Genomic DNA, 23,535 nt, shown 5'->3' with positions numbered 1-23,535 from the left:
TATACTTGTCCCCCGGGACGCCGCCTTCCCCATTCCCCCAGGCGCTCCGAGCCATGGCGGTGCGGCCGCTTCCCGTCCTTTTCCTCCCCTGAATCCCGTCCGCTGCGGCGGCCGCGGATGTCGCCGCGTTGCGCCGGCCTTTTTTGCTTTCTAGCTCGGATGAGGTATAGACGGTGATTGCTTGTTCAGGAGGGAGGCATAGTCCCTCAACCAGCTGGAAGATGCAAGAATGTAAAAGGATGGTGGTTTTCGGGGTGTTTTCTGTGGACCTGTAGGTAGGGGATCTGTCCCTGGATTCAGTACAGCACAATTACTGAGGCAGCCATATTGGGATGATGATCTGACAGTCCTCTGCGAGCGGAGGCAGGCGGTAGGAGATGGGATGACAGGCCTGGTAGTTTTGGGGTCATTGGCAGAATATGGGTATTAAACTGAGATTGGAAAACTGCAATTCGCCAGAAGCAGATGGTGAATTTGTATCTGTTCTCCGAAACGTAAAATACGTTCATACCAAATTTTGAAGTATATTTCTCTTAATTTCCAGTTCCTTCTTAGCTCGGTTCGTTTTGTTATTGCATAACCCAGTCCACTGGTGTGTTGATAAAGAGCCGTATGTTTATATGACTGGATTTTCAGTGCATTGCCAAGTTCTGCACTGCTGTGTTATCTGGCATCTTCACTTCGTACAAAGATAGCGATTCGTAGTGTATGAGTTCAGCTGATATATCAGACTGTCATCACTACCTGATCCTTAGTAGAGGACCTAAAATTGGATTCGCTGTGGTCCTCCTGTTCATAACCCCCTGCTGCTCTGAACAGCTGTTTTGCTAACTTTCCATATACTAATCTCTATCCATGTTCATTTTCTTTCTTTAGAGCTATTGTACTGATTAAGTTACAAGGAATTTTTTTGTTTAAAAGTTAGCACGTTCTTTCTGTCTATGCAAATATGACACAAGGGCTGGCTACATTAAATAAAAGTTATTCTTCCTCATTTGTGATGTGTGGTGTTTTTTAAAAAATTATTTTAATTCTATTTGTATGGCGAGATACAGATTCTGAACATTGGTTTTGTAACCACTTTGAACTTGCTGCAAACTTCTCTGAGTATATAAATACTAATTTGACTCTAAATTCCTATTCTGCTTGTAACTTTATTTCAAAAGATAGTAATATGTTCAGTATTTTGACATTGCATACAAACTGATTTGCCAGAACTTTCAAATACACCCAAGGATCCAAGTCTTAAAGAACAGCTTGTTTCTGTAAACATTTATCTGGAAGTCCAAGTCTTGTTACAAGTGCTTCTAGACCATGAAGTGTGATTGACCAACATCATTGGGTTTGTCAGCTTGAATAACTGAAGACAGACAAGGCATTTAGAGAATTTGTTTAATGACACACTTTTAATATTAAAACATCACTGTGTGGCTTACAGGGTGGGTATCTTTTAATAATAGTTTTAAATAAGAGTAAAATTAATATGTAGGGTTTGCTTTTGTGCTGATGGAGCTCACTAAACAACTCAAATATCTGCCACCTGTTTTAGAGCCAGTGGTATATCATGTCAGAGACTCAAGCATGCAGTTCCCTTTTTCACGTGGTTCCTGATTGGATTCATACAGACTGAACACTAAAAGATACACAGCTAGTAGACTACTTCCAAGACATTAAGAGAGTGATTCATTCTAGTATGGATGGCAGCTGCCTAAGCCTATAATGAACATAGAAAAGACAGCTTAATTTTTTTAAAGATTGTTCTAAATCTGTACTGCAGACTGTATTGCACATTTTGTTCTGTTGCAAGTTACTTTTCCTCTTACCACTCTATAGACAGCGTTTTGTAGTAAGAAGTGATGCTACATGGAAGTGTGAACCCTGAAAAACCAGTTGCAATTTATTATTTGTGATGCTGTGCAACTTGGTCTCACTTTGCCTTATTTTATCATACTGTATGATGAAGGCAATACTGCCTTTTTAAAACGTTACAGCAACTTAAAGTTGTTGGTAAGTGGGGGGAAAAAAACCCAACATCAAAACCTCAACAACTTGAATTTATGGAAAGCTTGGAAAAACATATCAGTTTTGGTTAATTTTCTTATTAATGAAAGTTGTCTTGCATAGTGAGATGGTGTTTAAAACATTTGAAATCCACATGCAACTACAAGTAGACATTTTGCTTCAGCTATGAAAAGTAGTAGAGCTGAGAATGAATGAGATGTAAAATTATACCACATTTAATTTTCTATGAGAATAAAAGTTAGGGTTGGGAAAAGCTGGTAATTGCAGAAGTCTAGCAGTTAAATTTTCATGCTGTTGTATGTGACTTTGTATCCTGTAAGAATTTCTTCACATCTGTGTTTCAAACAAGGCTATCATTTAGCTAGTGCGTATGGGATCTCTGGCAGTGTGCTTTTCATGCTGCTTTGTTGTGAATATGGGGTTAGAGGTACTCAAGATGGTGGGGTTTTTTGTTTTTTTTTTTTTTTTGAAGTAGACGATTCTTTCACTCCATCTTATGTTTGCCAATTTCCTAGATATATTAGTTATCTGTAGACATTAATGTAGTACTCTGAGAGTTGTTTCTATGAAAATATCAGGAAAAAAATCTTTGTATATGGGACTCTTCAGTAAGAAGGGAAAATAAGCTCCCTACATTTCATAAATAATATTGCAAGAACACATTTGTGGTATTTTTGTTTTCTTAAAAAAAAAACCAAAACCCAAACCAACCTTCATTAATGGCCTTATCTTTATTCATTGGTTCTTGTGGGAAGTTGGCAAAGTTATGGTTTTCACATTAATATGAATAGATGGGGAAAAGAAAGATGAGAACCAATAAGCCAGGTAGAGTTTCTGCGATGTGCCACACCCTATGAAAATTCCACCTACTCGTCTTTTTCTGCAATCTGAGAAAGTAAACCACGTCACTGTGAACTTGATAATATCAGAGATTTTGCATTTGACAGATTTCTTAAATTGTATTTCAGAAACAGAATGCTTGGTGGCCATGTACAGGAACATTCCTGTTTTCTAGCAGCAATATTCAGGGTCAGTTGAATCATACTACTGGGATGTATCAGGATTAGTCTTGTCTCAGCTTTCATGTGAGGGCACAGGTACTTACACAAGGGTCATGTTAAGAAGGGAGAGCAAAAATTCCGCACTAGATACTCAGGAAGAAAGTTATAATGAAGCTACACATTCGATGCATTATGTTATACGAAAAAGAAGGCACCTCTGAGCAAGAGTGAATAAAGCTGTTCTCTAAAACAACCAAGAATCTCCATTAAACTTTGAAGATCATGCAAATTCATTCACATTACTTCTTTGTTCTAGTCTATGTTTAAGTCTAGTGCAACTTCTGAAAATTCTGTACTAACCTGAAGTTGACTGTGTGGCTGTCTTGTGAATCCTTATTCTACCAGTTTGCTGTATCACTGACATTGAAATTCAGTTGGCTTGTTCCTAAAGGCATTCCTATTCTAGTCTGGTGAGATACTTCAGGTACCTGCTAAAATAACGAATGCTTTAAATTACTTCTTCTGCTTGGTGGAGTAATTTAATTTCTGCCTTCACCATGTGATGGCATTAATGAAGTAATGCAGTTTTATTAAAAACTTCTTGTCCTGTGTGAAGGTGTGTCGTAACTTGAATTAAGCATGTATAAGTATTTTTGCCAGCAGTAGAACTTACTTTAGAGCTGAAATGCTTCTGCTGTAGATGTGCTAGTCAGTTTTGTACTTTCGTGGCACTGTGATTACAACCCTGAAACGAGCATTTCACTAGATATGTGGTGTACAGATAACCAGAACAAAAGATGTCAAGATTTCAGGGCCGTGCATGGTGACTTGTGCAGGATAGAGTTCTGCCCACGTTAACTCAGGTTCAAGATAGAAATGTCTGCGCTGAGCCAGACCAAAGATTCACCTAGCCCTGAATCCTGTCTTCAGCGCTGGCCGCAGCAGGTGTTTAGGTTATAAGGAGTAATCGACCATGTAATCATGTTTTCTCAGTATAGGCTTCAAGGTTCTGAGAGTCTGTGCCATGGGCCTTTCCTAGCCAAGGGTGGTAGCTTTTTACTAGACCCTGATGGCTTTTTCTTTGAGTCTATATTATTGCTTTTTCAGTCTGTTTATCTTCAGTGCTTACAGTATCCTGTGGCAGTAAGTTAAACTGCTTAACTGTAAACTGACTGAAAACCTTTCTTTTAGCGGATGAGGTTGGTTGAGGACAATACAATTGAACTAATCTTTATTAACCCTGCATTTCGATACTGTATCAGATGTACCTTGAATTTTGGATTGTGGATATCACGGGTAGTTTCCTGCCAACTGAAGTGCTCCATCATTTGGATGTGGTAGGATTTGAACAAGTATTTTGATAAGGAAGATGAATTTTCTGGTGAACATTTGCTGAAGATAGTAATATTTACCCTGAATGCAGTAATCTTTGATTCCTCCTCTTCCTTGTAGAGTAGTGTGTCCTTTAATCACTAGATATACAAGTAGTTAATGATTTTTTTTATTTCCTTTGAGAGGAGGACTTTGCCAGGACTGCAAAGGGTTCTTTAAAGTTGTTGGTTACACGCTTTTCTCTGGAATGGTGTGTATTGTGTTGTGTGTGTTGTATTGTGATACAGCCTATCACACTTGTGTTAGTTTTAATATTGTTGCTAATACATTGTGACAGCAAAGGTTGACAGCTACGGAACTTACATATATGGTATATGGTAGCTACCTCATGCTGAAATCTAAGTAGCTGTATCTTTACTACTAAAATTATCTTTGTTAGGTTAAGCCTAACACATGTTGCAACCAGATCTTCATTTTGGTATTGGCATCCCTACTTTCTGGGAAGAAAACCAAGTAATGAAAACAAATATGTACACTTCAAAAGAACTGCTTCATATGGCAGAAACTTTCGACTAGGGAGACACTGTACAGGTGCTCTTAAGTGTATTTCCAGTTCCGTCTTTGCAGTAACAACTTTAAGGGGGAAGAAGGTGATTGCAGAGCAGAAATTGAAGTCATCAAACAGCTTTGAACCCCCCTAATTTTATAAACATTTTGAATGCAATAGCTGTAAATAACTAAGTTAAACTTTTCTCTTTAGAAAATACCAACAAGAAGGATAACTTGAAACGCTCTTGACCTCCCTTCACTTTCGATTTCTTGACTGCACTACAAGCAACCAGAATGTCGGGGGCTTCAGTGAAGGTGGCTGTTCGGGTCCGGCCCTTCAATTCCCGAGAAACCAGCAAAGAATCCAAATGTATCATCCAGATGCAAGGCAATTCAACCAGTAAGTTTATTTGAATCTCGTAAGGGAGTCTTTCTCTGTCCTCTCCCTTCCTGCTTAATCCTCTTCTTTTTGTCAGATTAAACTGAGTACTGTGCACATCATATCATCTAGAACTACTGTTTTAGGGAATATTCTCTTCTGAGGTTGTCATTGCAAACTGGATTGTCTCTGAATTTGACTAGGAATTCTAAATCACGAGTATCTTGATTTTGGTGCAGTTGTTTATGGTGTTTGTTTGTGGCCAGTTGAGGATTCTACAGAAAGATGAGAATACCAAAGTGAAAACCTTTTTGTTAACTTCAGTGTGTGGGAATATCAGATAGACTGACAGATACAGGGATATATTGCAGACCACCACATGATACTTGTTGTGGTATAACTTGACTTTTGTTTAGGAGCATAATTTGAGTGAGAAAGCTGCGGGGAAGAGGATGTCAGGTTTCATGCTTTCCGGATTAGATGTCTAAATGATGGCAAAATAACGGACTGCATAAAATCATCTCATTTTCTAACCAATTAGAAGTGTTAGAGTTCTTAAATAATTGCTGTGGGTCTAATTTCAAGAAGACTCTTCTATGGGAAACTGAATATGGGCACACCGCTTATTGAGGATTTATTTTTTAAGTTTTTTTTTTTTACATGCATCTTAAGGTCAAGGCAATATTGATACCATTTGCTGCAGTGTCGTCGGTCATGTGTAGACTAATGGCTATACCTATAAACTGCTCTTCTTGTGGCAGTTTTTCGTTGTTAGGTAATCAATAGAGTCACCTTGTCTATAGCTGTAGGACATAATGCTCAAAGAGCGCTAAATTACTTTGCTGTCTGGTTACATGAGTAGTTACTCATGCTTGTTAATACAAAGGAGGTTGCATACAGGCTCCTCCTTTTTGTTAGCCAAGGTACTTCAGCCTAGTTCTGCAATGGAATTTAAGTCCTGTTTGTGATTGCATAAATTATGTACAGTATTTATGGTTTCAATGGCGGAGAGGCATCATGCAGAAGAGAGCTTGCTTTTCAGTGCGGTAAATTCTTATCTTCAGACCTTTTGTGGAGTATTGCCTGAAGAAACTTGTATTTTGGTTGGATTTAAAAATTTCCATTTAAAGGAGGGGTGTGTGTGTGTGGTTTAGAAGTCATTTCATGTAAAAACAGGTGCTTGTATCCCAACATTCCCTGCTGACTTTCAGACCAAACCAGTGTAGGTGGTGGAAGAACCATAAACTCTATTACATGGCATGTGTTATGGAACTGCCACCAAGCCCAGAACTACAGCAGCACCACTGGGTGCCACTGTAGTAGGTTTTCTTGCTGCTGTCGTGACATGAGAACAATAATATTAGACACTTAAGATTTTTGAACTCCAGGAGCCTGTGGAAACAGCTTGTTTGTGGTACAATGACAAGGGTGACCAGTGAAATCTCTGGCAATCGAAGTTTGAAATGTGGTGTAGTCAAAAGACACTGGTTCTGTTTCTGAATTCTAGAGCTGCACTACAAAGACACTTATGTGTTCAAGAAACTGCATCAGCTTTCAGAAGGAGAAAAATACTTCCTGATTTATCTAGTGGGAAATTTCTTTACAGCTTTTGCTATATTTTGTGCTCTGGAAGTGTTCTAATCTGTAGCCTTCTATTTAAGTCCTATGGCTCTTGATACAGAATGGGTGATATGACAGATGGTCAGGTTTAAGTCATCAGGGGCCATTACAGACTGTGGGAAAGGAATCATTAATTGCAATAGTTATACGTTCTTACAATCTGAAGGCCATTTTTTCCCCTGTATTTCCCTCTTAGAGGAGAAATATAGAAGAAAGCAGTAGACAGAGGAGTAATTTTACTTGTTGAACAGAAGAGGATCATATAATAAAAGATATGAATAAGGCATTGTTTGGTGGGGAAAAAAACCTAAGCAGAAATCTGTTCTCCAAAGAATCTTCCTAACGAAGTCTGACGCATGTAACTTCAAGCTGAAGTACTTCTGGTGTGCTTTTAGGCTACGTGTTGAATTTGGGGTCATAAGTACTATTTCTATTTCTGCCAAGAATTCTTTCTTTTTCGTGATCCCTCAGTCATTGCAGCCTCACAGTTACATTATTGAACTCCTTGTTATTAAGGTCTGAACTTGTTGGCTAAAAGCTGACTACGGAAAGTGACATTAATGGATCTGACTCTCCTGTCTGATGCAGCATTTTTAAAATAAAGGCAATTCAGTAATAATTCTAGCCTATGGAGTTCCTGCTTCATACCTTAAAATGTACCAATGAAATGATCCAGCCTTAGATATCTTGCCTCTAAGAAAGTTATTTTTTGATCTGTGCACTACTGAAGTTGACAGGAGGCAGATCTGAGAGGTTGGTGATGTTGGGTGGTGACTCTTTTAAGCCTCCAAGACAGTTGAAGTTCCCTTATCTTGTAATTAAAACCTAATGGATGAGACAGCGTGAAGTCTGATAGCTAAGAAGGGATTTTGACTGTTACTTGGACTTTAATTCTTTATATATTTATTGGGAAAGGTATTCTGTGAATCCTTTGTGGGTCCTGAATTTAAACGTTGACAGAGTCTGAGTTCTGTGAATGTATTGGCTAATGTAGGCACAGACTACTTTATAGTGAAACTGAGGCAAAGTGCTTAGCATTATTTCAAGGAAAACAGTATAGAATTAGAGATAATAAAGTGTATCACAGGTGTACTCCATTTATGGGTTTTTTTAATAAATGAAGAAAGTGTTTTCTGACATCCATAATCAAGTATATTCTTGAATTCGAATGCAATCAGAATTGTTGCCTGACGCGCTGCTTTTTGTTTGTCAGTTTTTCTGTGAATTTGGCTCTTTACAGCTTTTGGGAGTGCCCATCATTCACAGTGGGCTTGCCAGGAAAACAGAACATCCTCCTGGGTTAGAAAGCTTTTTCTCAATTTTGTTTCACACTTTAACTTTGCATTAGAAGCAAAACAAGTGTAATTTTGTTGTGGACTTGAGGTCTACAACAGAATTGTTGTCCTATCTGGCTTTTATGTAATTTTCTAGTAGAAGATCGAGGCCTTTAAACAAGATCCATAGTAGATCTCCATCTTTATAATTTCTCAATGTTTAAAAAATGTAGCTGAATACAGTTCTCTGTATATCTTTTTACAAAGGTCTCTAACCCACAGTGTCAAGAGCACTTATTATGAGTGAGTGGGACTTCTATTTATCTGTTGGAAGGATGCAAAATATGGGAATTTTGAAATTAGTACTTGAAACATAGTTTGTCTCTTTTTTTGTTTTTGATCTAGGATACTAAGATGACAAGACTAAATTATTTTTTTTTCCTCTTTATGGTTGCAGAGGTATTGATCTACGCTAATACATCATCTTGCACTTAAAGAATTGTCAGTCTTTATGTTTTTAAAATATATGTTGCAAAAATGAAACTCTGCAGCCCAGCTGAAGTCACATGTGCTGATTGCGTTAAGGGGCTGGTATTTTGGCAGAAGGCCTGTGCTGCTCAGATCATATCTAATTGCAGATGGTGTCCATTTGAATGATACTGCCAAAAGCTCTTCAGTGGAAATGGAAGCAGTGGGGGTAGGAGAACAGAAGATTATAGAGGAATTCTTAAAGACAGGAGAAGTTAGAAGCTGCAAATTCCTACTACTTAAGTTAATTTGGGAATGCACAACACTTTCCAAATAAGAGGTAATGTCGCCATCAAATTACTAATTAAAAAATCCTACCAAAACAGTAACTAAGTAAGTTTAATTTAAGAAAAGACCATCGTTGGTTTTTATTATTATCACTGAAATACAATCTTAAGATTTGTTTTCAAAAGCGCCTGCTATGCAAGTGGATTCAATTGACTTAAATGCTTTGATTTCATTTGGAGTTATGTTCTGAAGAGCACATTCGTGTTGTCTGTTGTGCAGAGGTCACCCGTAGAAATGACGGTGTGCCTGTAAGCCTCAGGCTCAGGACGTGGCCCGGTGTAGCTGTGCCGGCAGTGTTGCCCGCAGTGTAGTCAGCCGTGCCAGAGTTCCTGGTGAGAGAAGGGAAAAGTTAGTGGGCTCTGAGGACTTTTCATATTGATAATTAATTCCCTAGGGTGTTCCCTCTGTCAGCAGTTGTTACTATCAGTTAGCTTGACACTGCCTAATGTATTGTTTGTTTCATATTCTGCTTATTACAGAATATTCTCAAGTGAAATTTGGCATCAGTGGACTTTTAAGTTACTTTTTGTGGTGGTGGTTTATTGATAAAATCCCATCTAATATTGAAACAGATGGAAACTTCTGAAACAGCACTTTTGTCTTTTTCTCTGAGATAACTTTGTTTAATTTTGTCAGTCTTAAAATAAATTTGAAAATTTATTTTCTTTAAATTATTGGATAGGTGGTTTATTCTGCTAAGTTCAAACTCACAACTGGCTTTTTCAAGTGAATAATTCAAGAATACATCATGGTTGTCAGCATATCTATGGTTTGTCTTTAAATCCTACTTTTTCACTCTTTTGTGTGGAATGGTTTACAGCAATGCATCTTACCCACAATGTATTAGTTAATTACTGATTGTCCACTCTACAAATTACTGGTTTTGTGGTGAGTGGGGGAAAAAAATATCTGCTGTGTAATACGTGGGATGAGAGGTCAGCTATAGATCTAAGAGTATTTTGTGTGTCAGTAGTTCTTGTACTCATTTTTGTATTGGGTTTTGAAATGTAGCAGATATAAACAATATTGGCAGCTGCTGCTTTGGATTATTGCAATGAAAAGCTAAGCTATTCTGTGCCTAAAGACTTCCCTAGGGTTGCGTTGTTCTGGTTTTGGGATTTTTTTGTTTGTTTGGCTGTTTTTTCGTTGGTTGTATTTTTTTTTTTTTTTGTGGAAATTATTTGATAATCCTCTCTCTGTAAATAAATAATGCATAAATAAAAACAAATGAAAGTGAAGCAGAGGTTCAAGCTAGTAGCTACAAGACAGCATTTAGATATTTATCACTAGCAGAGTGTCCAGCTAGCTTACTCTTTTAAAAAGCTAAATAAATGTGTAGAAAACTAAACTAAAGAAGCAGGGAAAGACAGAAGTATCCTACTTGGGATATATCCTCTGCTGTTGATGTTACACTGATTGTGCTCTAGAGGAATGAAAATAAGTTTTAGCATCTTGTGGGTGCCAATGACAGAGTAAAACAAAGTTCTCAAACTGTAGTTCTTCTGAGATTGTTGTATATTCTGATTGCCATAAACCATACTCATGTAGAAGTGCGCCTGCACAGTCTGGGTTATATTGAAAGATAGGAGTGCCACTGGATCCTCAGGTCAGGACTGAAAATTACCTATTTGGATTCTAAACTCAGTCTCTGTGGCTTGGTAATGTTGGGAGATCCTTTTTGGACTGCTTAAGGTATTGGATGTTTAATGCAAATAGGCACAGTGGAGCGGTCCCATCTGCCGTTAACAATAGTCACAGCTGCTGCTGTAGACATATGGCAGCTAGGTTCTCAAGCAGGCATCCTTGGCATCCAAAAAACTTCATACGGCGTTCTGGAGTTAATTTGTAGAGGTTGAGGGGGGGGAAATTTTTTTCTTCTAATGGTTGTTTGTTCTTTTTGTCTTTCTTTCTAAGGCTTGTAAACCTCTGGTCTAAACCTAAATATTAAACCAAAAAAAAATAAAATAAAGAAACATCTAATTTGAGTTCCTTTTCTGTTTGGGTTTTTTCTTAATTTTTTTTTCTTTTTCTTTCAAGATGTGTCCTGCTTTATGCAGTTGTTCTGGAGCAAAATAAAAACGAGTGGGGAAGGAGAAGTTAACTTAAAAGGCTTTTGGTTTATGGTGTGTTCGTCTAAACTAGTGATACTTGAAATATAATAATAAAAATACTGATATTTTAAAAATAATACAAAAGTGAAAACTACTGAAAAGTTCATAGAGCAAGGTAACCTCCTCAGTAGTTCAGCCAGTAATTTATTGGAATACATTGACGGGGGATATTGTTAAATTTTTCCTTTTGCATTGTTATGTAGCTCTAAAAGGTAGGAACCTCTTTCAAAGAAGCTTAATTGTAAAGGGGGGAGTATGGTTTGCTGATCTTTTTCATTCTGATCTAGTTTTTAACTGGTTTCTGAATGAAAAGACACACTGAATGGAAAAGAAACCCTATTGTGTGTATGTCTTCAGGAGAATAATAAGTTTGTAAGTTTGGGTTTTGTTGGTTTGGGTTTTTTTTTGTCTTCCCTCCCTCCCCAGTAGTATTCTATAAGCATAGTTTGGATAGTTTCACTAATGAACTTGTATCATGGAAATAATCTTTGATGTAAATTACTGATGAGAAAAGTCCTTATAAGAAACTAGTTTTCATTTACACTAGCACTGAATGCATGTAGGTAGTAAAATAATGGGAATTTATGTAGCATGTGCCACATAGGTAGAAAAGGCAAGTGAAAGAGTTCATTGCGGTTGTCTTGCCTGATAACTTTACTTTTTTTTTTTTTTTAACTTCTTTTGACGCGACATTTCAATGAAAGTACAGAATGAGTGGGAGGATTCGTTTTCGTAGATTGAGAGTCAAGACTGAAATCTGTCTTCTGAAAATGAGTAATTTTGGGTATCTCAAAAAAATAAGCATACCCCATTTCTGATGACTTGTGCCTGCCAAAAAGCATTAGTTCTTAAAGCATGTTTTGTGCAGTGTTTTTTCCACATACAGCTTGTTTTTATTTATTTTTTTAAGTGTTTCCAATTTTTTTATGCTTGCATGTTGCATGATGAGATTGTCTTGGGAAAATAAGCAGCAGCGGAGGAAAGTCACTTAACGTCTACCCTGATTTTCTCATCTGTAAATCCTCCAAGCTGTGGTTAAAACTAAATGTATGCTTGTCCAGTATGTTCTTACTACATTGCATCCATGGTAGATGTGTTATCACAACAGGCTATTTTATGGGAAGATAAATTGTGTGTCATACAGCGGATGCATGAATTGTCTTGCAGTTGAGGTTGAAGTGGTAACTGGTTCGAAAGACGAAGTCAAAGAAATCACAATAGTAGAGATTACCCAAGTTCTTCTAATGACTTTCCTACTACCCCTTACCGCATTTGTTGCAAGTAACAGGCAAGAGAAGGCTTGAATACAAGTTTGCCTCAAAGAGAAAACGAAGACAATTGCTATTGTCTTTAGACAGTTGTTCCAGGCCTGAAATTTTTTGAGGAGTGGGTTTTGCTTCTTGATTTTTTTATTTTTTTATTTCTAATAGTACTGAGTCATTGTAGGAGTGGGAGTCATAAAATAGTAACAGAGGTAATGCCAAACGCAGACAACAACCAAAGATGCTGCATATGAACTTGGGAGCTATTTGTGTTTTGCAGGGTTAGCGATTTCTGTTGCTTGTCCATAAGTCTGTCTTAATCACTGACTCTGAATGCCCTGCAGTATTGACAGTTAATGTTTTGTTACAAGTCCTGAATATTTTTTTTTTTTTGAGAAGAGAAAAATGCTGGAATCTTTTTAGGTGCTTGGTTTTCCTTCTGAAGCTTTTCTCATGGTTGTATAAAAATAACTTGAAGTGTTAATTCTGCACCCTGTTTAAAACAAAAAAAAAACAAAAAAAAAAGAAAAAATCTGTTTTGGAAGATGACTTAGGGGAGGTGGGAGAAGATGAACATTTAACGATTTTTAAATGTTAGGGGTACGTAATGGGCCTGGAGCAAGACTGTGGGATGGCTAGGATGTTCCACCTAATGTTAAATGCAGTTGGACTACATTTGAAAAACTGTTATGGAGTTATTACAGAGCTATAGTAGAGAGAGATAATGTTAATAATGAACCCAGAAAAGCTTTCTGTCAGTGGTGACTAAACCATGTGAAATGCTGCCCCTTCTGACACAGAACAAGGGCTTTAAAGATGATTCTTTTTATCAAATGCCACCTTTCAGTATCCACGTAGAAGTAAAGAAAATGCAAATTGGGAGCTACTTTAAGAATTGGCTATTTTCACTACATGAATCCTTTAAGATACTGAGGCTGGCAGAACTGACTCCCCAGGATTCCAGTGCTACATGACGTCCTCTTAACGTAGTGCTGGCCTGTGTCTGAAGGTCAAAATGGCCTTTGGAGAAGGCCATTGGCTCTTGGAGATGTTGTCATGTAAAAGCAGGGGGTGAAAGGAGATACTGTTTTATCTGCCTTGAAGTAGAAAACATGTGAGGAAAGAATTCAGCTCGATGCCAAGTGCTTAGCCAACTCCACACGTAGGCCTGATACTCATCTTCTGCAATCGGACATTTTCACGTAGTCGGTTGGCAGTGGAAGTTTTGGGATGGTTTTGGTTCAGGGTATCAGATAGGTAGAACAGTATGGTTTGACTGGCTCCCGCTTGGTGCAAAGCCTGCTGGCATGCTGCTCTCCCAGCACACCAGCTGTAGGGATGGTATTTATAGCTCTTGGATCTGTAAGAGCAGCTGAGGATGAGCGGCTTTCTAGCAGCTTCTGTGAGCAAGCATTTGCCTTGCTCTGGTGCTGTTGAGCCTAACGCCCTCCCCCAGCCAACCTTTCTCCCAGTACAGGGCTGAAATTCCACAGTGGGGAGAGAATCCGGTTGAATTCCAGTTGAGCTGTTCTTAGCTTCTACTTGGTTTCCTTCCCTTTTAATGATTTGAAAAATGCAAACAATGCTTTGAAAAGCAAGCACTGCTTTACGAGCTGGAAGTGTCCATTTCCCTTCATTTATCTCTTATAATAACAACCCTGAAAGTCCGTCTTATAAAAACAGTATGGCCATATATCTGATTGCAACGTATGCCTTGTAAAGAAGCCTGTATTAAACGTGTCTTTGGGGTGTTGTTCACGTTCCAACAAATGAAGAATGCCTGCTCCACCCTGCTCTCAGTAACGAACATGTTCTCATTGTTGTCATTCCAGTCTACAGATGGCGCAGATATATTTTCCAGACTTGTGAATTTCAAGAGACCGTGTATTTAATGTTAATTTGGTCTTGTGGAGTCAATTCTGAAGGCCCCAGATCTTTTATATTGGTTAAATTGATTATTCAGACATAATAAAATAAAACTACTGCTTAGATTGATTCAAATAGAGTTTGATGAAGGCACAGAAATGAATTATTTGATATTTATTTCCCTGAATGTTACCCCTTCCAAAGTTCTGTCTAGACTAGCATGTTTTTTGAAAATTTCTGTCTATTCCTTTACCAGTGATTAATGAGAACAAAAGCGAAGACAGGACAGTGACTTTTTTGCTAGCTGTTATCTCTTACTACATGTTGTCATTTGGTAGGAGTTTGTGCTCTTGTGTAGGTTGCTGCTGCCACAAGGAGAATTATTGAGGCTGGGTGTGAAGCCTCTTTCGTGACATGAAACCTGATTTTATTTCATCTGTAGAAATTAAAGAGGCTTTGTGCCTTCGACATTGACCGATGTGGTAGCAGTATGGGAGTGGAAGATGTAAATGGCAGAAAGCAGGCTATATTGCACAAATGATGGCAGTTCAGTTTCTCCAGTTCCATACCTGACTTTCACCATTATTGGGTTCTATTTCTGATGGGCAATTGGTAGTTTGTTTTTTGCTTTTTTAAAATATGAATCGATGAAGTCTGTCTCTCCCCCAGCACAGACTGTATATCAGCTAATCCCAGGATTTAGCCCAAGTTAATTCTGTCTGCTGGTGTTTATCTGAAGGGCAAACTGCAGTTAGCCAGTTCTTCACTGGAGCACCCTACAGTGACTAATAAGTGGTGGGTCTGATGGCAGAACGCCCCGTAAAGTGACTCTGATCGCTAACAGAGGTGGAGCTGTTGAATCCCGTGACTTGACTTTAAATGCAGTGAGGGATAAGAGAATAATTTCAATCCTGACCACTTGTGCGCTTTGCGCTCTGTCTCTCTATTTCAAGAGTTTATTAGAAATAGTTGCTGGTATCCCCAGACACCGAACTGCAGATAATTTCTAACCTGCAAAATTTGTGACCTGCTGAGGAGCAGTGCTGACTGGGATGAAAACAGATGAGGCTTGGACTGCAAATTCAGTGCAGTCCAGTGCAGTTTAATCTAACATGAGATTTAAGTGGTTAAGAAGTAGTTTCGGTCATTCTTTGTGCCTGCACAAATATTTATGTGGCTGAGTAGATGGGAATGGAATGAGGGGGCTGATCTTGGCTAAGCTTGCTTGTGCTTTTTTTTTTTTTTTTTTCCCCTTTTCTTTTTTCTCTGTAGGTTTCCCACTGTCTGTTTACTTGGTTAGTTTTCATGGAGAATGGAAGTGTAAATCCATAAATAAAGGCTTGAAGTTGGAGTGTGTGTGTATGTTTAGGAAGGGGTGAGACTACAGTGTGCTGCTTCCTGTAGAAAGCCCAGAAGACTGTAACTTTACATGTGCTCCACATTCTGGTTATAACATAAACACGTTAAAATAAAGTGCATATTTGAGATGTGCTTTTTGAATTTCAGCTTCAACACATCAGGATTGATTTGTAAGGCAAAAAAAAAAAAATGTCCAAAATGACAACAGGAAAGCAAAATAATACATATTAGAAAATATATGGGTACTGTTTCAATAGTGAAGTGGTCTTTCAAAGTTTGCTAACAGTTTTTGCTAAAATTAAAAACCAGCAATGAATTTGATCTCATAGATTTGAAAGGTTGAAAGTCTACGTTATTTTTGTGCTAGCTGATAAAGCAGATGGTGGATGGTTCGAAAAATGTTAATTAAGGAAGTAGGATGGACTGTGGAAGTACCTTATGCCAAGAAGCAAAGTTGCCTGTTTACGTAAGGGCATGTTAAAATTCAAATGTATTGTGGAGATTGGTTTGTTACTGTTGATACAGCACATCTAAAATTACAATTCCTTCATTGATTGTGCTTCCACTTTCTCCTTATCTTTTATTAGACTGTACTGCTGCTACGGTAGACTTCTCTTATAGAAGGACTAATTAGTTAAAATATGTGGGTCTTATACAAAATGTTAGATTATTTGGTGTGAAGAAATTTGCTTTAAAACTGTTGGTTTCCTTACCTGTAACTACGAATATATGAGTTTTATATACCACTGACCAAAAGGTATCAAAAAACCCCACCAAAGTAAAACAGCTAAGCAGCTAAAAAGAATTGTTTAAATTATTTGAGCTTCAGAGAATATGTGGATAACTCCTGCTTAGAGGCACCTCAGATGGCGTGAAGCAGCTCCGCATGGCTTGCTGTGTAACTGTAAGAAGTGAGCTTTTGAAATGCAAGCTGTGTCTGGGTTGGGATGGCAGTGGGTATTCAATAAACTGCTTCAAATTAAATGGTAATGCTGCATAGCTATTCACACAGTGTACTTTAATTTGAATTTTATGTCAATTTGACATGTAATTACTTCTACTTATTCTGTTTGCTTACCAAGGTAGAAAACTGATACAAATGTTAGGTCTTAAGGTGAAACATATTATGCAAAATTTCTGGAAATTCGTAACTCAAAAAAGGAATAATGTGGGCATCTACCTCCCTCAACCAAATCAACAATTTGTAGAGTATATTTTTAAAACATGAATATTCCCATGCCTTTTTCTCAGCCTTCCATTCCAAAGAGAAATGACGGACATTAATCCAAACTGTGGGTGTTGCTTGTGGGTGTATCCCGGAAGAGTCTTTAGGCCCTGCAGTAGGAAAATAGTATATTCAACTTGTTTCATCTTTTCCACATTTCTGAGTTACGTATGTAACCTTTTTCAGTAGCGATGGTATGGCAGATGGTGATTTTTGTAAAATACCCTTTTCAGTTTCTGTTTGGTGCAGAAACCTTAACTTGTGGCAAGCTGAAAGATTCCATATGACCTAAGAAGTTGGCTCTTGGTGAAGCAAGGGGCCTGAAAAAGGGATTGAGTTTCTCAGAAGCTGGCTGCTTAGGCTAACTCCAACATTCAAAGTTGCTACGGTGCCATGCTGATGGTAACTAATTATAGCTGCAGCACAAAGCGTTAGTGTTGGTTTGCAAACAGAAAAGTTAATTGCCACATTGGACCTTTGAAATAGCAGATAAACAAATTTATTCTGTAAGATAAAAAGGCCATTAATGTGTTCCTGCTGTGATCGTCTGCTTTATTGCCTTTCTCATTTCCTGAGGCTCTGTAATTAAACCATTAGCTTGCGTACCATGCCGTGAGTCTGCTGTGGTGAGAGGAGATAGATGATGACCTATTTCATGATTCACTATCAATTCCTCTTGGCCTTGCATGGTTTAAAAAACAAACAAAATAACTGAAAAGCTTTTAGTGTTCTTGTGGCTACTGGAGACACTGGAAACAGTCCTCTTACTTTCTAAATTGTTTGTTTTCTTGTTCAGCTGAAAACACAGCTTGCTGAATAACATGGTACATAAAATCGATGTTGCCCACTCAGTCTAATTTCTGCATGATCATGCTTGTATTTTGCAATTTGGCATATGAACTTTTAGGATAAAGCTTACCTGTACTATAAGAAGTCTTTTCATTTCTTCAGAAACATCCATTAGCTTCCTTTAAAAGTAGCTAGATTTCGTGGATTTGCTTGTCCCTCCAAGGAAGATCCTTGGTGCCATAGACACCCTCAAGTTAGGTCAGTTACTTCAGTTTGAATTCCTGGTTTCTTCGCTGCCTCACCATCCTTCAGGTGCCTTATCTCACATTGTTGAATATCTGATCACTTGGTTCGAACTGCGACCACATCAGACAGGACTGATGCTAGTAGCTACCCACTTGGTGCTCAGCGTTCCAATTGAAGAGGGTTTCGGTCCCACTGAAATCCGTTGAGGTCATAATCTTACCTTTTCTCAATCGGTCAGCTCTGCCGGATTCATTTGTAGATGGACTGAGAATTCTACTAAACCAGCGATTCTGAAAATGGAGGATGTAGAGTCTGTGTAAGAAAGAGGAATGGGGATAAATAGATTTCAGGCTTGGACTAGAAGCTGAGTGAAAAGGCTTTGACTGGAACGCAGTCGTGAGGGGCAGCATGCAGAGTTCCTGGCAGCCAGGAGGTTTTTCTCTGACCCGTTTGAGTTGCAGTGGAGCGTTTTGGCCAGGCAGCTGCATTCCCAACCTCTGACAGAGCTGCCTCCTTGCACGTTAATCTCCCTTTCCTGATACGCTTCTCAAGATATGCTTTACAAAAACATGCATCCTAGAAAATAGTTTTCAGAATAGTGAGCTGGACATGGAACTTAGTGTGAAGGAGTTGAGGAACGCCTGTCTAAGAAAATAATAATAAAAATGGCTTTAAAAAAAATAAAAAAGAGGCAGAGTGGAACCACTTGCATGGGTCATGGAGCCTGAACTTCGCTCTTCACAAATGTGGTGGATGAAATTTAAGCTTGAAGCAAGTAGGATGGAGCTGTAACGGCAAGCTTGTAGTGCCTTCCCACACGCTAAGCCTGTTGCGTAGCTAGAGAATCTTGTCTTTCATGGGTGGTCAACGTGCCTTTGTGCACAGCGAGCTGAGTGGAAAAACTAGCTATTTTTCTCATTAAAAGTTTGGCTTCTTTGCTTTCTTTTTGGAAGTGGTGGACTTTTCCTAGAGATTTTTAGTTTTTTTAAGAACCATTAATGGGAACTGTATATTTTCACATCAAACCTGGTATTGAATAATACTGAAATTTGTGCTGCTTGTTCTGCTTTCTGTTTCTGATGCAGTAGAGCCTTAGAAGGCAATTTAACCCTTGTTTCCTTGGGGAGACCAAGTGCAGCTTTGCCTTGGCCAAGAGAAATGTCCCTTTTGTTTATAAACAACAATATGAAAATGGAAAAGAAAAAAATGATGAATACTTGCTATTTCGCTGTTGATTCTAAGACGAGACAAGTCAGTCATGCCATGAGGTCAATAACTGAGATCGAAGTTCTCTTTTGTGGTTGCATTTGCACCTTAAAGTAAAACTGCACCAGTTTGCACATTTGGGTAATCAGTGCATGTTTTTAGATCATGGTTAAAAACGTATTTCTTGCTCAGCACAGATGTAGGTAGGTTTCTGCTTGTCTTGATTCCCTTCAGTTTCCCGGGATAGGAGTTTCCCATTTCCGTTGCAAATGCAACGTACCAATAAAGGTCGTTCTTCCTCTTTTTCTCTAGTCATGACTCCTCTCACAAGAGTAGTATCAAAAGTTTGGGTTAAAATAACTTGCTGTTGCAATTAAGCAACAGAATGTGGATTGTCAGGAAAGGTGCTGGCAATACATCATTTTTCTTTTCAGGTACCTGCTTAGAATTGTGTTATACAGTACGTAGGAACAGGTTCTAGTACATAGGAATGGGTACTGTTTATTGCTGCTTTTAATGGTTAGATTACTTTCCCCTGAACTTACAGCCCAAAACAATTGAAGAAAATAATATTGTTCACTCCCAAAGGTTGGAACATTGAACTAATGTGGAGATTGGTTTTCATTTGTACTCCTTTTTTGGGTAGGAGCTTCCACGTACAAGGCATTGCTTCTTCCTTACCTTTCAGAGCTTTCATGTTAGATAGTTAAATGAGAAATGAGAAGTTGTTGAATTGTAGCAGTCTATATTACACTGACAGGAGAGAACTGATTTAAGTTTGGGGCAGGGGAGTTGTGTTCCAGGGTTTGTTATTTGTTCGCTTTAACTTTAGAACTGGTTTAATAGCGCGTGCTGTAGAGTACTGCTGTTTGGTCAAAGCCAGTAAAGGGAAACTAAAGCCACGTATGATTGCTTAGGTTACCAGTTTGTTATGTGTTGATGCCCATGTTGCTATCCAAAGCCACAAGCATTTTTGCCATTTGATACTGTACTGGTGCAAGGCATATTATTTGTTGGCTTTGCGTGTCTCTCAGCTTGTATAAGGCAAGAATGTCAGCACAAGGTGCATCCAAGTAAAATGGAGTTGGCCTCAAGAAACGGAGTAGCAACTGTTGCTATTTGCAATCCAGACAGTGATCTTTTCTCCACATTGTAATATTGGACAACAGCCCTGCTCAGGGAGACAGCATCTGGTAGAGGAGTGTTTTAGTGGGAATTCTGTAACCACATTTTCAGAGATTTCAGTGCAACGTGGTGTTTAGTTCGTGGTTGAAATGGAGAGAGATGCGGGTGTTATTTTTATTTATCACAGAAGGAAAGGGAGAAGCCACTGTCTCCCAAAGCTTAGCCTAACTGGCATGAATACATGAGAAATAAGCATCCTTTGTTTAGGATGACTGGTACCAGGATGTAAATCATCCCCAGGAAGACTGTCACCACCTTTGTATAGCTCCTTTGTAGATTTTGTTTGCGTGTAGCATAATTAGTGGATCACTCCTGAAGGCAAATTGCTGCTTTAGCTGCAGATGGGTATGTGTAAATCTAAGGTGGTGTATCAATTTTGATACCCTCAAGAGTCTGCCTTTTCAGAATCCTTACTTACACAGATGGTGTTGAAAACAGCTGCTGGAAATAATAGATTTAAGTATTTCCAGCACTGTAAAGAAGAAAGCAGTAGCTATTCACTTCTTCAGCAAGAGCTGTGCTTATAAATTACCCTCCCTGGAATACAGAAAATCCAGACGTTCTGTATGCCTTTAAAATGACAGCTGAATGCATTGTGTATTACTCCTCCACCCCTGGCAAAGGTTATAGGAAACTGTTGCTGAGAAACAAAAAAAAAACCCACAACCACACCACAAAAACCCCAAACCCGACAACCTAGAAGGTATCTGGAAGGGTTTTCATTAATTGTGGGGAATGTGCATGCATGGGTCAAATAGTGAAAGAACTAGAGGACCTGAGAAAGGGAAAAGAGCATAAAATTTACAGATGTACTGATACGAAGCGAAAACACGTGGTGTGGTTCTGTTTGTTTGGTTTGTTTTTTTCCTTTGGTTTCTTTTTCTGGTATTTGTAAAGCGCTCAATGACTTAACGCACCTGAAGATTCTTAGATTCTTATACATGAATACCTTGGAAAGGAAATTAAGGATTGCTAGAGCTGAAAAGGCAATTAGAGGTCAGCTTTTTGAATGGGACTTACAAAGTCTGTAACACAGGAACTATACATGAGCATTTTTTCATTCTGATGGTTTGCGTGTGTGTGAATTTCACAAGGCCATATATTACATGGAAGCTCCAAAGCAGAAAAGTACACAGGTTGGTTGGGGGTCACTGTGGGATTCAGTGGCTATACAGAGGAAGAACACTTAGCAGTAATTTGGTTGGTTCAATTAATATCAGTCTTTTTAAAAATCTGTCAGTAGGCTTTGTGCATGTAAAAGAACATTGAAATAAACTATGCAGATAATCCGTGAAATGTCTGTAGATCCAACTTTTTTCATACCCTACTCAATACCCTGAGAATATTGAGCTACTTAAAAGAAAATCCTTCTGCAGTGAGCTCTTGTACTGTGTAACGTGTATTGCAAAGTAGGCTTGAGTTGCACTGCTGTGAAATCACCAGGGATTTTTGAAATGTGTTTTGGGTCTTCCTTCTTCCTAATATCCCTCAACTCCTAAAAGCCTGTCCCACTCTAAAAGCCAAGGGACCAGGATGACCTACTTCTGGCTTTCTGTCCAACAGAAGATTTTTCTTCAGCAGCAGCATTCCTTCTAGGAATTTTTTTCCTTGAATTATTTGAAAGAAGGCCTACAGAAATACCGAGTTAGGAAGCTGTGAGTCTATTACTTCTATTTCATTCCTCCTGTGCAGTGTCGCAACTCTGTGAATACTCAGATTCACAGATTAAGTTGAGTGTTGGCAAGCTCATTAATTATGCTCCTAAGTGGCAAGTTAGCTAAGAGTTTGAATTTTATTTCCTGCAGGTATTATCAACCCAAAGAATCCTAAGGAAGCACCAAAGTCCTTCAGCTTTGATTACTCATATTGGTCCCACACATCGGTAAGTTCTTTTACAAGAAAACCTTTTTTGTTGTTGTTGACTGGCTGGATTTAACTGCATTCTCTTCTTCTGATCATGCAATCCCTGTCAGATGTTTCTGCACTGTCTCTCTCGCCCTCATTCACATTAAAAGCTTGTCATTGTATGTTGTCTTTTCTTGTTTGAGGGAGAGCAGAAAGCTAAGCTCCTGGAGTTTGATAAGAAGTTGTGGGTATTTGAAAGATTACATAAAATATTCTCCAACAATGTTCTGTTCTAAATATTTTAAGGATGTGTGTGAACCACAGTTAATTCAGTTTTGCTCTTAGACAAGTGCAAGTTGCTCAAGTCTTACAGTTCAAGGAGAGATGGGTCTGGGTTCCTTTGGCATATCTGGAAAAGATGGAAGCGATCCATGTGTCCGATAGCTGCAAAAGCAATAAACTCTCATCTGGCTCCTATGCCCCACCCTCCTGTGAATCGCTGTAAGGTCTTGCTGACTTCCAGTAATTGTTCTACGGCAGAACTGTGTTGTTCTGCCATCTACCCCTCCCCTGCCTTGTTTTCTCAAAAGATATAAAAAAAAGGGATAATGCATTTCTCTTAAGGTTAATTTTAGTAACTTGGATGGTGCAAATAAGACTTAATATTTCTGAGCAGATCTGTGGCCAACAAGATTGTTTTCATGATGGAAAACGTTGATTTGTGCAGTTCTTTTACTGAGTCTTCCAGAGCAGCCATGTGAGTAGGTTACAGGATCACTCAGGGGAACATTATGAACATCATTCCTGAAAACTGGCAGATAAGTAGCATTAAGGAAAAGAAGTGGTCTGCTAAAACCTTGATCCCAAAGTTAGACTGTTAGCACAGCTGAATTTGTCCCAATTTCAGGAGCAAATAATGTTAAACCTTGACTGGTTCAGCTGCTTGCTAATATTTGTTGACATAGTTAGGGGATTTGTTTGCACTCTTAATCTTAAAAAGAACCCAACAAAATAAACCTAAGCAACTTTTGCTTCTCTTTTCCCCCTACAACCCTTCAGAGCCCTTGTCAAGACTATCCACTGTGAGATTTTTGTAGCTGCCAGTCCTTTACTCATTTGTATTGACTCTCTGAACTCTACCTTTGATTTTCTCCCTTTGCTTCCCTTCTTCCAAATACCCTGAATCTCCTATCTCCGTGATCTTGCACGAAACTTTTCCAGTAGTGTAACAGTGGTCACAAACCAGAATTGATTGGTTTCTTTGTGCAGAGTGTTTCCTCAGCAGCAATGCAGTGGTCCTGCAAGGGCAGTCGTTGTCGTTCTTCTCCAGCTGGTCCTGCCCTGGGGAAAAGCTGTGTGTAAAACTGCTATGTTTGCCTCTTTCTAGGGGACTGACCCACAAGATAGAAGTAGAAAAAAACCAGCCCTGCTGCTTTTTGCAATATTAC

General features: G+C 38.6%; 1 protein-coding gene across 3 annotated transcripts in view; it reads left to right on the top strand.

Annotated features, from left to right (window-relative positions):
* Window positions 1-5,115: 5,115 nt before the first annotated feature.
* The window catches only part of KIF1B (kinesin family member 1B), an 86,288-nt gene continuing 67,868 nt past the window's right edge, over window positions 5,116-23,535 (top strand). For all 3 annotated transcript variants that reach the window (XM_009889558.1, XM_009889557.1, XM_009889559.1), the window contains exons 1-2: window positions 5,116-5,304; window positions 22,048-22,124. In XM_009889558.1, coding sequence (XP_009887860.1) covers window positions 5,199-5,304; window positions 22,048-22,124 — 183 coding nt within the window. In that variant the 5' untranslated portion in view covers window positions 5,116-5,198. The remainder of the gene's footprint in view (window positions 5,305-22,047; window positions 22,125-23,535) is intronic.

This window comes from Charadrius vociferus, unplaced genomic scaffold, assembly GCF_000708025.1.
Source record: "Charadrius vociferus isolate BGI_N301 unplaced genomic scaffold, ASM70802v2 scaffold477, whole genome shotgun sequence".
In the NCBI taxonomy this organism is placed as follows: Eukaryota; Metazoa; Chordata; class Aves; order Charadriiformes; family Charadriidae; genus Charadrius; species Charadrius vociferus.
The sequence above is the reverse complement of the archived record's forward strand: the minus strand, read 5'-3'. Positions and strand labels throughout refer to the sequence as shown.